Source organism: Notolabrus celidotus, chromosome 11 (assembly GCF_009762535.1).
Source record: "Notolabrus celidotus isolate fNotCel1 chromosome 11, fNotCel1.pri, whole genome shotgun sequence".
In the NCBI taxonomy this organism is placed as follows: Eukaryota; Metazoa; Chordata; class Actinopteri; order Labriformes; family Labridae; genus Notolabrus; species Notolabrus celidotus.
Window position 1 is genome coordinate 7,870,707 of NC_048282.1, and position 14,594 is coordinate 7,885,300.

A 14,594-nucleotide genomic window follows, 5' to 3' on the forward strand; every position below is an offset into this window, starting at 1 on the left:
GAGTATACAGGGCCTTTATGAAAGGGGCACAAGGATAAAATAACAAATGTCTGTCACTGCATAGGGTCCCAAAGAGAACGTCATAGTACAGGGCCTATATCTTTGGGTAGTACACATCTAAGTGTGTGTCAGAGACTATTATTAGTCTCATCATTTATAAACACTCTTAAATGATAAAGGAGACATTGGCTAGGTTACTTTGACTCAAATTGGCTTTGAGTATTTGTTTGGGCTGTTTTATACATCAACAGTAATAATTTTTAACTTCACCACATTTGCCATCCAGCCTGAAGTAATAATTTTAACAGATTCCAAGTATTCTGTGGAGGATTATAGACCACCAGAGGTGCTATAGAGAGACGTTTATCAAATTTCCTTTGGTCATTCGTTCTGGTTTCAAACCTTTAAACTGATCTTAAAGTTAGGGATTTATGGTGGCCTTAAAGGTTAACTGTACAAACCTTTCATGATAAGGAAACATGACAAAAAAAATATGTCAAAACACAAAAACATTTAATCAAAAATATAAATGTTTCATGAAACCCCCAAAACTATTTGGAGAATGCATTAAGATTTCATACATACCACAAAACATTTTACAAAACAAACAAAAAACAAAGGAAAATATTTTTGTGTTCTGGGAAAACATTTTTTTTCATGAAACAGTTTTGCTTTTTGAAAATGTTTTTGCCCTTAGTTATATGTTTTTGGAGTTTAGAGAAATATTTTATGTGGTCATTACAGTACATGTATGAGCAGATGACTCGAAAGGCTACCGTGGTGATTACTGCAAAGAACATAGCACTGTAAATTCCTCTCCACTAGTTTCACTGTTCAGAGTCACCCCAGAGAATACTCCTTTTAATGGGTACCAAGCAAACGTGACAGCGTTTTGTTCCCTTTTGGCTTGGTGGCTTATCCTATCTAAATGGAAGGAGCCTGTACCCCCAACATATGGCCAATGGATAAGGGAGGTCATGTGTCTTGTCCACCTAGAGAAAATCAGATATACCATCAGAGGTTGAACCAGGAATTTTTTTAACGCCTGGCAACCGTTCATATCCTATGTTGAAAATATGGCAGCTGACTCTGTAACCCTGCACTTACTTTTCCATTTTTATTTCTATATACATGTATATATATATATTTTGTTTGTGTGTGTGTGTGTGTGTGTGTGTGTGTGTGTGTGTGTGTGTGTGTGTGTGTGTGTGTGTGTGTGTGTGTGTGTGCATCATGTCTGTATAGATGTTTTTGTTCAATTGTCCGACTCAGTGCTTATTGAAGGTCCAATAGGGAGTAGGACATGTTGTTCGTTTTTGTCTCTGACTGTCCTATGTCACTGTTATTGTTCTAAATGTAAGTGTTTTTTGTGACTAAATTTGTAAAATAGCCTAAATAAAAAATACTTTCATCAAAAGAACACAGCACTGCATAAGAAAGGCCAGACAGAATAAGATGGCTAGCAAATAGGCTAAATATGGAAATACAAAAATGCAAGATTTAAAATGGAAAAAAAATCTTTGAAAACAGGAGCACCTTCAGGATTTCAACATGTGTTTAAAAACTTTACAACATATAGGCCTAGAGGACTACTCATTGTTACAGATTAAACTAGTTAAGAATAGACTATATAAATCAGAAAACTCACTCCCCTTGAAAAATACTAAATCAGTCCTGCCAAGTTCAAGTTCAATAACATCACGACTTTTACTTTGAAAGTCTTGGCCGGAATGTTGTATTCACCCTCCTCGCGTGCTTGATAATCACGAGCTCAAGCGAGGTGCGTTTGCATTGACGGGGAGCGTTCAGGCTACGCACACTGAACACTAAAGTTTGGTTTAGCTTTAACTTTGATCGTCTCCATTCACTGGCTGGTCAATCATGCTCATCGAGGAGGAAAAAGGAGCAGTGAAATAAAAGAAGCGGCCCGGATGTGACTCTAATAATTATATTCTTCTGATTATGATTAACTAAGCGGGAGTGCGCTCCTCCGGGCTGTGGTGGATATATGGTTGAACCTTAAACATAATTTTGCTTCAGGTGAACTAATAACTCAAAGTGTAGTGATGGAGAGCCACATGTTGGTGATATGGATGCTGCTGTGTCTGCTTCTACGGAGGTCTTCTACACAGAACCCCGCACCTGAAGGAGGTAAGCGCCCTCAGGTTGACACTGATCCAGTGGAATCCAAATGTAATGATTTGAGCTTTATTAGAAAGCACTTGCCAGAACTTGACTGTATTCAGAGGCCAGGACTTAAGCATTTAAACTGGAAAGAATGATATATTGTGCCACTTTTGTCCATCTTTTTGGGACAAGTGTGCTGCGTAAAGATGACACTGTGGTGATTTTAGAAAAAAACTTAATGACCACATATCTTCTAAGTTAGTTCAACACTTCATACTCAGTAAATATAGCTTCAGTTTAAATACAATATTTGATGCAATGACTTTACAACCAGAATCTAATGCTGCTGCAGAGGGCGGAATGTTTGTGTGTCTGTGTATCTGTCTGTACTCAGGGTGGATCAGGGTGGGGTTGATTTTACACCAGTGTTCTCATTGAAATGGCATGACTCCAGGTATTGATGTGTGAGGTGATGAAATTCCCCAGCCTGGGGGCACTGGTTCCTAAAACTGGGGCACAGCTAGGGACCACCCAGATGTTCTGTGGAAAGCTTCAGGTGCTTCCCATAGAACACTAAGAGTGGAGTTGTCATATTATTATCATTTGGGGATGAAATCTCTCCGCAGTGGTTTCCGGTAAAGGAAAGGTCTGTCAACAGATCAACTTGAAAACAACATGATTTTTATTAGAAATTAATTAGAGCAGCTTAGTAATGCAAAATAAAAGAAAATTGAAGCCAAGAATGACAGAGCTGATCTGCAGTTTTCATTTATAAACACTAAAATGGAAAATAATAAGTTCCTTTAATGCCAAAAACATCACTTATTGAGGTGACTTATGATAACACTGTAAAAGGATGTTTCTTTTATATCCAAAGGGCTGTGTGATTTTAGATTAAGAGAGGTCAAATTCACTAAATGCATACAATCATGCATTTTAAGCTTACACTCAAATGGACATTTTTTAGGTTGATTCTGCACCTTCAAATATAACAAATACCAGTCAAGCTTGGAGACCTTGTGGACAGAGCATTATCTCTTTGCTGTTCTTGACCTGTACAGCATCACTCGTCTTTTCCGTCAATAGATTTCAGTCACATGTCACACATATAACAAAAAGCTGTTTTGGCTGCATGCTGTGCCTCTTTTGACATTGACCTGTAACAGGCTTTAAAATAATTATAACGAAGAAGTCGGTCAGCTGGTAGTCTGCTTTTGCAGCTATGAAAAAAGGCATTCATATCAATGTCAGTCAGTAACATAGCAAGTTAAAAACTCCTCACAGGGATTTAAAGAACTCAGATCACTGTCTGCTCGGGTATAAGTGCTGCAGACAGTGATGAAAGTGTTATCAACTGCATGTGTGAATGGTTGTTAGTCCTTGAATGTTACGTTATCATTTATAAGCCACCTTAAGTATTGGTTTGGTGCATTCAATTTTAAGGGATGAACCACTATCAGTATATCTGTGGGAGGATGATGATGACCGTTAATGTCCACCAAAGGGACACAAGTCAGGCTGCACTTTCTCTGGCCCACTGACAATAACTTGACAAACAAGGAGACCATCATCGGTGACTTTATCCCCTGTTTTTCATGCTTGTAGAAGTCTTAAGTTGTGATCACTTGTGAACCGTGTCCACAGATTTTCATTTTGCTTCACTAACTGCACAAACCAGTGTGATCAGCCGTCATCACAGCAGTCCCGTCACGCCATGGCGTAAAGCTGAGTGTCAGACAGGCTAAACTTAGTGGTGGTGACACTGACAGGTCTGTTTATTAAGCAGGTCTTTATGATGCAGTTAACATAGTAGTGAGTGACGTGCTGTATTTTAGCTCTTTCCATTAATAGGGACCTGAGAGTCTGCACCAACATAGCTAACAGTAATTTGGGCTTTTTATAAGAAGTCATGCTGTTGTTGCATGAACACGCATTGCATGTTATCCCTGGATAATACTACCCACACAACCACCTTCACAAAACAATAAGTAATGTGTTGTTGGATTTATGGCTGTTTTGATTAACTAAGCAGTGAGAACATTTGAGTCAAGAGGAGATGAACGCTGCCTTCCTTATTGTTTTTTCTCTGCTGTTAAAAAAGTGATGATTATTCTTCCTCTGGCGTGTCCTGTGAGCCGTTCTGGTCATAAAATGATTAAAATTCAAATTCCTCTGATGTTCTGCAGCACGTCACATGCTTACATTTTTCTTTTATGGTCCTCGTTTTCATGCTTCAGTTTTTTACATACTTTTTGAACTTTATTATCCCATGTGTCAGTGAACATCTCCCATGTGCTCTGCAGCTTGCAAGCCCTCCTCTGCTCCTGTATTGTTTTACTGAGGCCACGTGAGGCATTTACGCCTCATTTTTCCACCATAACATCACTGCATTGCTAACAGTTCACCTGATAAATCAGATTTATTGTGCATACGATAACACAAGGCTGCATTTAAGGACGCCTTTTCTCTAGATAAACAGTAAAGAGGCTATCTCCAGACGTCAACATATGGTTTTCAGATAAGGGTTTACCTGCACAAAGGTAGAGGTAAGGGGTCTGTGATAAAGAAAAGCCCTCCATGTTCCAAAGTTCAAATAACAAACAATTCACATCTAAGGAATTCTTTTGGCTGATGGAGAGTGCATGTCTGCATGAGTGTGTGCATGTTTGATTCATGTCTGTTTACATGCCTTGCTGCTTTCTCAGCTTTGAAAGCTAAATTCTTAACACGTCAAATATTCAAAAGTAGCACACAAGGATGTTTTAAAGGGGATTGGGTTCTGGATTCAGTGGCTCTAAATGCAGCGTTATTAAATCAGAGTTATGATGAGGCAATCTAACCTTCATTTCAGGGTTTCAGGCTATATCTGTCTTGGTTTATTTTTCTTCCTCCTTATCCCCTGCTCTCAGATTTTAACAGCAGATTTCTTTTTTGCTGTGACTTCACAGTCTGAAGATTTGCATCTAAATACAGCTTTTAGATCCTGACTGTATTGCAGCCTCTTCTCTCTTTCCCACTCTTTCTCTTTCTGCTCTGTATATGGCCCTCCAACATTCCTCCTCGTCTCTCACATGGAACTGCCAGCAACCCCCCCCCCCCCCCCCCCCCCCCCCCCCCCTCCACTCTCAGTCTCCTTTTAACGCCTTTTATTTCCCCCTGTCTCACCTCCTTTCTTCACTCACTCTCTCTCTCTCCTCATAATGCCCAGCAGCTACTGTTTCCCCTCTCTTTCTCCCGTCGCTCTCTCTTGGCATTAAATTTATTTCGGTTATGAAATATGGAAAATTTGGGGAAATAGATCCACTCTCTGGTTCAGGGCTGCAGGGTCTTTTATCCATTGTTCCTCTGAGTTATCATCCTGTCAGCATCTATCTGTTATTCAGTTTGTTTCCGTTTGATCTTATCTGTGCTGTTATTATCTAACTTGCTTCTGAATCTTTGCTGCTTTCATGCTGATAGTATCACATATCAGAGCTGTGTGACTTTGCTGTTCAAAGAAGGTTTATTAAGGGGAGGTGTTTGTGTTAGAGATCATAAATGCCTGCAAGTACTTCTAAAGCATGAAGTTGGGTATCAACTACATGTATACTATTCAAAGCACCATACCATTACAGTTATATATAACTGGTCAGTGTTTTCTTCTGCACAACATCAGCCTACACAGCAATGAGATATAGAGGTGTAACGGTCTTTGTTCCGTACATTGTCGGTACAGTGAGGGAAAAAATGCAACACATAGTTTGTTTTCCTTTATTAGGAACTTAAAGAACGTTCACATGTTGTCCAAAGTGAACCATTGACAGGTCAGGTTTGTAGGCCTGCTCAGATTTCTTTCAACAACATTTCAACATTTCATATGATAGGCCCCTATGAACAGAGCTCTTTGCTGTCAATACAGGCCGATTTCCTGATTGGCGAGTAAATTTCAGGGAGCCATTCACCACATAACGGGTCAATACTTGAACCAAAATAGCAAAGTAATGAATATCACTATGCTGAGCTTTAACTTGTTTGGTGTTTTTGTAGCTCCTCCATCTCATGCTCCTCGGCTGTCTGCATATCAGAGCCACACGCTTCTGTTTATAGATCTGGACATCAGCTGAAACCAGGTTTTTCAGGATCAAGACTTCACAATAGGGCTGCTGTTGAAGTTCAGACACTATAAACAGTAAAACGAAAAAATAGAGGGGCTAACTTAATAAATAGAAAAACGGTGTACTTTTGATCAAATTTGTCAAAATAGGGTGTTAGAAAGGTCACAGCCAAAGTGGTGTTATTAGATGAGCTTGTTTTGTATGCTCACCTGGTTTTTGGGTCAGGTCAATTAACAATCTTGGTAATCAAATCCAAACTTGGTTGGTAGTCTAACCTGCACCTCTTGAATAATGTTTTAAAAATATCAAGCTCTTATTGGAGGAGTTCTTATTGGAGATTTTCCAATACTCAAGTTTATGATAGGTATTGGGAAGCAACTAGTGTTTACAGATCTTTTCTAGTTTGTGTCATCTGAGCATAGGTGATGACCTTCTGAATATAATCTGTGACATGTTCTGACGTCTTGATTTTAACTTATAAATGTATTGATCTGTGTTTCTCCCCCTCAGTGTTGAACTGCTGCGAAGGTGATGTCCTCTTCTTACTGGATTCTTCTGGAAGTGTGTCCTCCTATGAGCACTCCCGCATGCTCACCTTTCTCTCAGAGCTCCTCCTCCCTTTCTCTCTGGGGGAGGACCAGGTGAGGGTGGGACTTCTGCAGGTGGGCTCTAAACCTGGCCTAGAGTTTGGCTTTGACACTCATACCAGCCAAACGGGCCTCCAGAACGCTTTAAGGAACACCAAACCCCTGAGGGGGGACACCAACACAGTGGAGGCACTGAGAATGGCAAAGGAGCAGGTGCTGAGACCTGGAGTGGCAGATGGGGCCAGGGCGGGGCTCCCGAGGGTGCTGGTGTGGTTGACAGATGGGGTGAAACCGGGTGATGTGATTGGACCAATGGCAGAGCTGAGGGAGGAGGGTGTGGCTGTGTTAGTGGTCTCCACCGGGCATGGTAACTATCTGGTGTTGAGGGAAGTGGTGTCCCCGCCTGTTGAAGACCATCTGTACTTTGTGGACATTGATGATATGAGCATCATCACAGAGGACCTGAGGAACGCCATCATTGGTGAGTGTGGGAACCAACGAGTGACTTGGTGGAGCCCTCACTGTTCCTGGAGGGTTATCATTTTATTTTCAGTGTTTGATAATTATTAATACTTTTAATTTTTTCATGGAATCACAAAACTATTTTCTATTTCTGTACACTTATTATTTAATAGAAGCAATACATCTATCAGTGATGATACAAACAGTAGATTTATAAGCGTCCAAAATCTCAATATATTGCTGCTTCTCAGGTAAACTACTAAATTGTTAATGGAAAGCATTTTAGTGTCTTTTAGCTCACTGTTTAGGTTTGACATGCCAAAGCTTTGCTCTCTTAGTTTAGTCTTTTCGGATCTGCGTCTTATGGTGATTAACAGCTTGTTGTTGTTTTTTTACAGCTGGCTATTTTCTATACCTAACCAATTCTATTCAGTGTTTTCAGAGCTCAGCATCCTAAACAGCTCAGCAAGCACGTCAGCAAGTTTTTGTTGTAGCACTCACAGTGCTCCCAGTCAAACACCTCCACACTCCTTAATGCAACTTCTCCACCACTGATCAATCAAAATCAAGAAGGGGTGGGACTTTTGATATCAACTTTGTCAGCAACAATTGTCTGTACAGAGGAGAAACTTACCATACTTGGTTTTTCAAGGGTACAGTTTCCAGGTTTAGAGCTGCTGCTAATGCTACAACATGATTTATATTATTTGTTTTTAGGGTTTCTTTTCAGAACTCTGTTTAAGAAAAGCCAGTATGAAGCATACAGTCAAAATGGACTTAACGGTCAATGACACAGGAAGCAGAAGTGCCACAGGACAATGTTGTAAGCAAATAGCAACAGCAAGCTTAAGTGAGAAGTGCTGTGAAATAGATAAAAATGTCATTAGTGGGCATGGGCCCTTATACTGCCATCAACAATGCTTCAACTTCAAAATCTATAAATCTACAAAATAATAAACCTGCTCAGCACCAAACAGCGGTTACAGTTTGCAACTATGTTCAGTGTAGTCCAGGCTCTAGCTGGTAATCATTAAAGTATAGTTTTAACTATTGGTGGAGCCCAAACTAGAGCTAATAGAGAGCAAATCTTTGACATGTGATGGCCAGGTGACCAAAACACAATCTGTGTGTACATAGACAACTTTATGCAAACACTTCAACTTTTGGCTTCAAGGTGGCTTTTTAATGTTTTTCCTGAGCAATCCCAACTATTAATCCTGTTTTAGTTATTCTTAAACACTGAAAAACAAAAATGGGTGCAGACTTATTTTGATTAATGATTTAGTCCTTTTAATATAATGCTAAATACTGTCTACCTTTGTGTTTCAGTAGCAGAAACAGCCTCATTCTAGTTGCCTTCCAAGCATACACAGATGTATTACGTGTCTCAGTGCTTCACCCTAATTCCAAACATGCTCCTGAAGACAGTGAGACCAAATAGGAAACTAAGACACTGACACTGTCTGTGAGGATGTGTGATCTCCCTGTAATAAGATAGGGCTATCTATTAATGGATTAATGATTCAGTTCCCTTTCTGCATCATCTAACACTATGCCAGACATGATACATATATATATGTTTATATATAGACTGGGGAGGTCACCCACTTCTCACGCCAGATTAGGTAACTGCCATAACATTCACTCGGGACACCTCAGCAATTATACAGTATATGCTGCAGCTTCAGGACATGATGCATCTTATAAATAAGGCTGTTGTACATCAAGGAGCAATGCATCAGTCCTAGCTAAATGGATCCTATCATAGATATCAATGCCACTTTGGCATTTGTTATTATGTTGCAGGGCCTCGCTGGGTTAGCTATTTCAAGTTGTCTTATTGCAACTGTTCTGAAAGCATCCAGAAACTTAAGTCTGCTACGTGGGTGGCTGTCTGAAGCGAAGGCATTTTTAGCACTCTGTCTTGTCCCTGTCACCATCCTTTCTACATGTTCTTGCAGAATGATAACTCTGAGACTTGTATGTAGACAGTAACATTATTCATCTTTCTGCTTCCAACAGAGATTATCAGAGCTGAGCGAATCCACGTCCGCGATGTCTCCACTGACACCGCCACTCTCCAGTGGCGACCCGTTCTGACTGGTTTGACGGGATACTATGAGATCCGCTTTGGTCCAGCTCCTACAGGTGGAACAGGAAGTGGTGGAACAGCTGGAACTGGGACCAGTCCGAGCACTGGTGGTGGCCAGTACCAGAGATTAACCCAGTCTGCCGATTCCAACACTGCAAGGCTAACAGGCCTGAAGCCTGACACCACCTATACTGCCACTCTGACGCCGGAGTCGAATGAACAAGCATTTAACACGCTGTCTGTCAGTTTTACAACAAAGTCAGGTTAGTCTACATCTTCGTGACACACTTTTTTTTAACCCAAAACTGTGAACTTACTTTGCTTCCTACTCCAAATTATTTTTTGGGTTGGTAGTGGTCCAAAAATGCGAACATAATGCTGCTAAATTATTTTTTTATGTCCTCACAAAAAATTGAAAAGTAAGACAATAACAGCTGATTTGAAACCTGGTGTATTCCCTTATTATCTCAGTGACTCTGTGTTTCCTTCTACACTCCAGAGGTGGTGAGCCCAGCTACAGTGACAATCTCTGACTCAAGTCCAACCAGTGTTCGGGTGAGCTGGGGTCCACTTCAGCCCGACAAGGTCGCAAGCTACAACATCGAGTACTCTGTTCTCCCAGGGGGCAAGCCCAATACTGTCACAGCGAGCCGAATGCAAAACTCCACGCTTCTCAGAAACCTTCAACCAGATACGACTTACCTGGTCACCATTACTGCACGGCACGCTTCGGGCCAGTCGAAGGTCATGTCTGTCAAAGTGTGTACTGAGGAAGGTGAGCCGGAGAAGAAAATGCAGTCTAACTTGAATGAGGATGAATTTACTGCACACTAATCCTAATCCTACGCAGTCTTTTCCTTTTGGAGTCTTAAATTTCAGATAATTACCGGCAATTTTGTTCAGGTTTGACTACTTGAAGTGCTCCCTGAGCAGCTGGAGGAGCTTTAGTTAAAAAAACAACACATTTTGTTCCGTAAGAGTTTGATTCATGCCTCTCTGTTTTCCCTTCTACTTTCTTACTCCTTCATTCTTATTGGTTGTCTTATCCTTTCCTCTAACATCTCCGTGGTCCTCTCTTTCAGTGATCCCCGCCCTGGCAGACCTGCAGCTGACCACAGTTGGGAGTGATTCGGTGCAGGTTGACTGGAAGGGCAGTGTAAACGGTCTGAGAGGCTACTGGCTCACCTGGGAGGGACAGGAGAACTCAATAGCTGGCCAGCGCTCCTCCCTCTATTTGCCACCTGACTCCCTATCAACACGCCTGTCACACATCCCCCCATTGGCTAGAGTGTGTGTGTCACCTATTTACCGGACAGCGCAGGGCGAGGGACTGTGTTGCACGGCACAGTTTCATTCAGGTGAGTGATGACAGAACTTATGTTGACTTCATGACTCTTGGGTCAATATTACAGGGGTAATTTGAAAGGTAAACACTCATATGCTCGCTTTCAGAAGGTTCAGTGATAACTACAAAGCTTGAGGCAGGATGCATTTAGAGCAGCTTAGCTTGAAAACTTGAAGGAAGTCGAAAAAAAGATTTTTAATCCAAAGCTCTGTGCCTAACCCTGCTCTGTCCTAAGTTGGAAAGAGAGAGGTTGGCCCTCTGCTCTTGTTTCCAGATTTGGTATCAAGTTCTCCAGCAGCAGGCTTTCGCATCATATTTGGCATAAAATGAGAGTACTGTTGATGATATCTTTTTTTGTAAATAAAGGATGTTTAAACAAAATCCCTGATTAAGTTTCCAATGGGGCTGTCAAAATTGCTCCAAAATGACGTTCGAATATTCGCTCTAAAAAATCCCACAGGTTCAACCCATTCAAATATCTATATTTGCGCATTATGTCAATAACAGGTGGACAAACTAATACAAGGAGACATAACTACTTGTATGCGTATTTTTATTAAAGATATAACATGCCTACAACATACCTACACATTACAAAACAAGTAAATTACCTAATGGTCTATATCTTAACACTTTAAAGACTGTAGACCTCTCGCTCGCTCGCTCGCTCGCCCCCCTCTCTGTGCGTAATGCGCTGAGTGAGTGATGAACAAGACCTGTGCGAGCAATTAAAGGTCCCCACTCTTGTCCCTAATATAGGCAGGCTTCATTCAGTGATTGAAGTAAATATTATTAACATTAATTGAAGTGAAAAACGAAAAAGTAGTCCACTTGCATTCTTGGTGCTTGTATAAAAAAGAGGAAAAACTGCATTTTATCCCAGTGTCACTGATGGTCGGGCTCTTTTAGTCCACTGTCAATGTAGGGTCTTAGGCCTGACAGGTTATTTGCCAAAAACACAAGACAGTCCACATGTGAAGAGGCCAGATCTCTTTTTACTCACTATGTTCCAAACGGAGGAAAAGACACGTTCAGAGCTCACTGAGGATCCGGGGACTGAAGGATTTCTCTCTGCCGTCTGCTTCACGCTGTGCATGTGTGACTCCTGTGACCTGTCCCTGACCCGTCATGCAGTGCCACCGATGTGTTTTTTTCCACAGTCGAATATTAATTTTCACAATCGAATCTCCGTTTTTTTTTAATATTCGAATATATATTCAAATTTAGAATATTCGTTGACAGCCCTAGTATCCATGCACATGCTTTGGTTTTTATTGTCCAAATTGTGAGATATCTGTCTCTGACATTTCTGCTTATATCCCCAAAAAGTGGAGGTAAAGGACAAATGTTGTTGTGCTCAAAAGTTAAGATGGACAATCCTACAGAGCCCCTAAAGTCCCTTAAGGTGGTCAATTTTTTCTTGTGCACATAAGTTATTAACCTTTACTTGTACAGTAGTGATTCCACCTTCCATCAATCGTTCAATGCCGTCATTTGCCAGTAATTTTTCCTTTCTGATTGTGTGAATACTGTTTATAATTCATTTTTATAAACAATATCCTGGGATTGAACCCTGAGTAGGTAGTGATATAGATAGAAGGTCGATGAATGGATAATGGGACTGGTGTCTTGCTGGGCAGAGTTGAGGGGTGCGCCCCATGTAAGCGCCACTAAAATGTCAAATGAAGTTTGTCTTTCTCAATGAAAGTGTTATTTTGCCTGATGATGTTTGCGGTAGAATAATTGCGCCTTACTGAGTTTTTCTTTACAAGCTACATCATAACTACCACATTCATCTCTTCAGTGTAGCAGTGCTATCTCACAGTTAGCTTAATTCTTGTTTTCTGTGTTGAGGAATTTTCATTAGCTTATTACTACTACAAATGTGGCTGTGAGAGACCCAGTATGCTTCTGTTGTTATCAGAATAATTAGCATGTCGGAGCCATAAATTAATGTTTATGCCTTGTTCATCACACATGGCAAGAGAGAGCACACAGACCTGCTTCCCAAACAGCTTATTATTTTTAGGATCATTTTATTGTGCATCCAAGATCAAAATTATCACCTTTAGGGGACTTCATGGGCTCCAAACAATCAAAAAACTTCACCTTCAGTGGTTTTTATTGTGTCATTATCAGAGTACTAGAACTATAAAACTTTATTTTTCAATGAACTTTCTATGAAACCATCAAACAAAATCACATTCCTGTCATCTGCTATGTTGAAAGAGACATCTGCCTCCAGTAAAGCTGATCACAAATGAGACAAATGAAACGTCTTTGCATGTCTGAATAAAACTAGAAGTAAATCAGAAAATGTGTTTCTGTATTTTTTTAGGAGATGACTTTTTAAACTTAAACATGTTCATGCCGCACCAGATGTTGTTTTTTTGTGACGGTTGTGACCAAAGAGAGAATAAATTCATAACATCACACTTTAATTTTTCCCACATGTTTTAATGTGAAAACATCAATGTCTAAATTTTTGTTTTCTTCCTCTCCCCCCCTAGATGCACTAGCATATGGCTACCAATCATAGCACCCCTGAACTGAAAGCACACCTTACCAAACATGGAGGGATGATGGCTAGAAGAATGCTGACTTTGATCCATAATTCTTATCCCTGCCCCTCCCCTCTGTGGACATCCTCCAGGAGAGCTGTGTGGTTTGGCTCACTGTGCTCTCATGTGGAAGCCATAGACACTTAATAGTAGTCCGGGGACAGTATGACCACATGTGGACCGCTGCAACCTGCAACACAGAGGACTTTTTGCTTTCTCATTTCTGTGTGTCATCTGGTTAACACCTGCAGTAAATGTATATCGCTTCAGTTAAAAGACGCAAACTTTAAATATTTCTGAGTTGGTTACAGAGCAGGGCATGCTGGGAATGTTTAATGTTTTATGTGGCTTGTTTTGGAGAAAGGCTTTGCTCCATATGTGGGCCCGAAGCCCGACTGCATTTTTTCAACTCCTGCTAACACTTACAGAACATCTGATTTACATTTATAATGGTTACTTATGACTTGTACTTAAATTTCTTCTTTTCAGCACATATGTGACACTAGCAACTGGAGTGCCACTTTAGAACGATTGCATCTCTAATAACAGGATTTTCACCGTGGCTTTGAACTTCCCAGAAATGACAAACAGACTTGCCCTGAAACTGCGGAGATGCTGCACGTGATACAAATGAGTTCAACTGAGAGGAGTCTTATATTGGTCTCTGCATAGATCTATCACCCATATTTATTAATCAGTAATCATGTAAGTGTGAGAAGTTATAGCATACAGTATTTACAGACCCGCTGTTTACATTTTAAGACTGTTACCTCTTTGCTGCCCCCTACTGAAAAGGTCTTTATCCTTCACTGTTGTCTTCCAGAAGCTAATTTACTGTTTTATGATTGTTCACCTCTTTTGAAATTGAATATGAACTTCCAATAAAGTCCTTTAATAACTTTGTTATACCCATTGTATTTTTATTATCATTATTTGACAATCTATAATGGATTGAGGAAATTAAAAGAGTTCTGTCATATCTTCTCCGCTCTGACAGTTGTTTGAAATGATCATTTGTTTCATCACTAGGGACAGGAATTTAAAAATATCTGAGCTTGTTATAATAATACAGTTTGTTAAATCAGTGCCTTTATCTTCTTCATAGCAAAAGTAAAAACTTCAATCATGCATTTTTTTTACTACATTCCTGCAACCGAACACAGGACTTACATCAAGGAGTCTGGAGTTTTAAGATGGTGACTCCATTTGAACATGTATCAAGTGTGTTTGCTCTTCACATCAACACAAATATACTACTTTGTTGTGTTTTTTTAAGCCCTAAATATGATCATAGATGTCTTAGTATTTGTAGATTAGAATGAGTGA

At 40.3% G+C, this 14,594-nt stretch overlaps 1 protein-coding gene across 1 annotated transcript; it reads left to right on the forward strand.

Annotated features, from left to right (window-relative positions):
* Positions 1 to 1,756: 1,756 nt before the first annotated feature.
* On the forward strand, positions 1,757 to 14,174 carry vwa1 (von Willebrand factor A domain containing 1). The gene is made up of 6 exons (XM_034696187.1): positions 1,757 to 2,151; positions 6,732 to 7,289; positions 9,293 to 9,625; positions 9,862 to 10,137; positions 10,445 to 10,720; positions 13,218 to 14,174. Exons 1-6 carry the CDS (start codon positions 2,067 to 2,069, stop codon positions 13,244 to 13,246), a joined length of 1,557 nt encoding a protein of 518 aa, XP_034552078.1. The 5' UTR covers positions 1,757 to 2,066; the 3' UTR covers positions 13,247 to 14,174.
* The last annotated feature ends 420 nt before the right edge of the window (positions 14,175 to 14,594 follow it).

What these genes read in the sequence shown, in the direction of transcription:
- vwa1 (XM_034696187.1), top strand. Translation starts at nt 2,067, where the DNA reads ATGGAGAGCCACATGTTGGTGATATGGATGCTGCTGTGTCTGCTTCTA. An exon ending in CCTGAGGAACGCCATCATTG is followed by an intron (nt 7,290 to 9,292) that starts GTGAGTGTGGGA and finishes TGCTTCCAACAG; the next exon opens with AGATTATCAGAGCTGAGCGA. An exon ending in CAGTTTTACAACAAAGTCAG is followed by an intron (nt 9,626 to 9,861) that starts GTTAGTCTACAT and finishes TCTACACTCCAG; the next exon opens with AGGTGGTGAGCCCAGCTACA.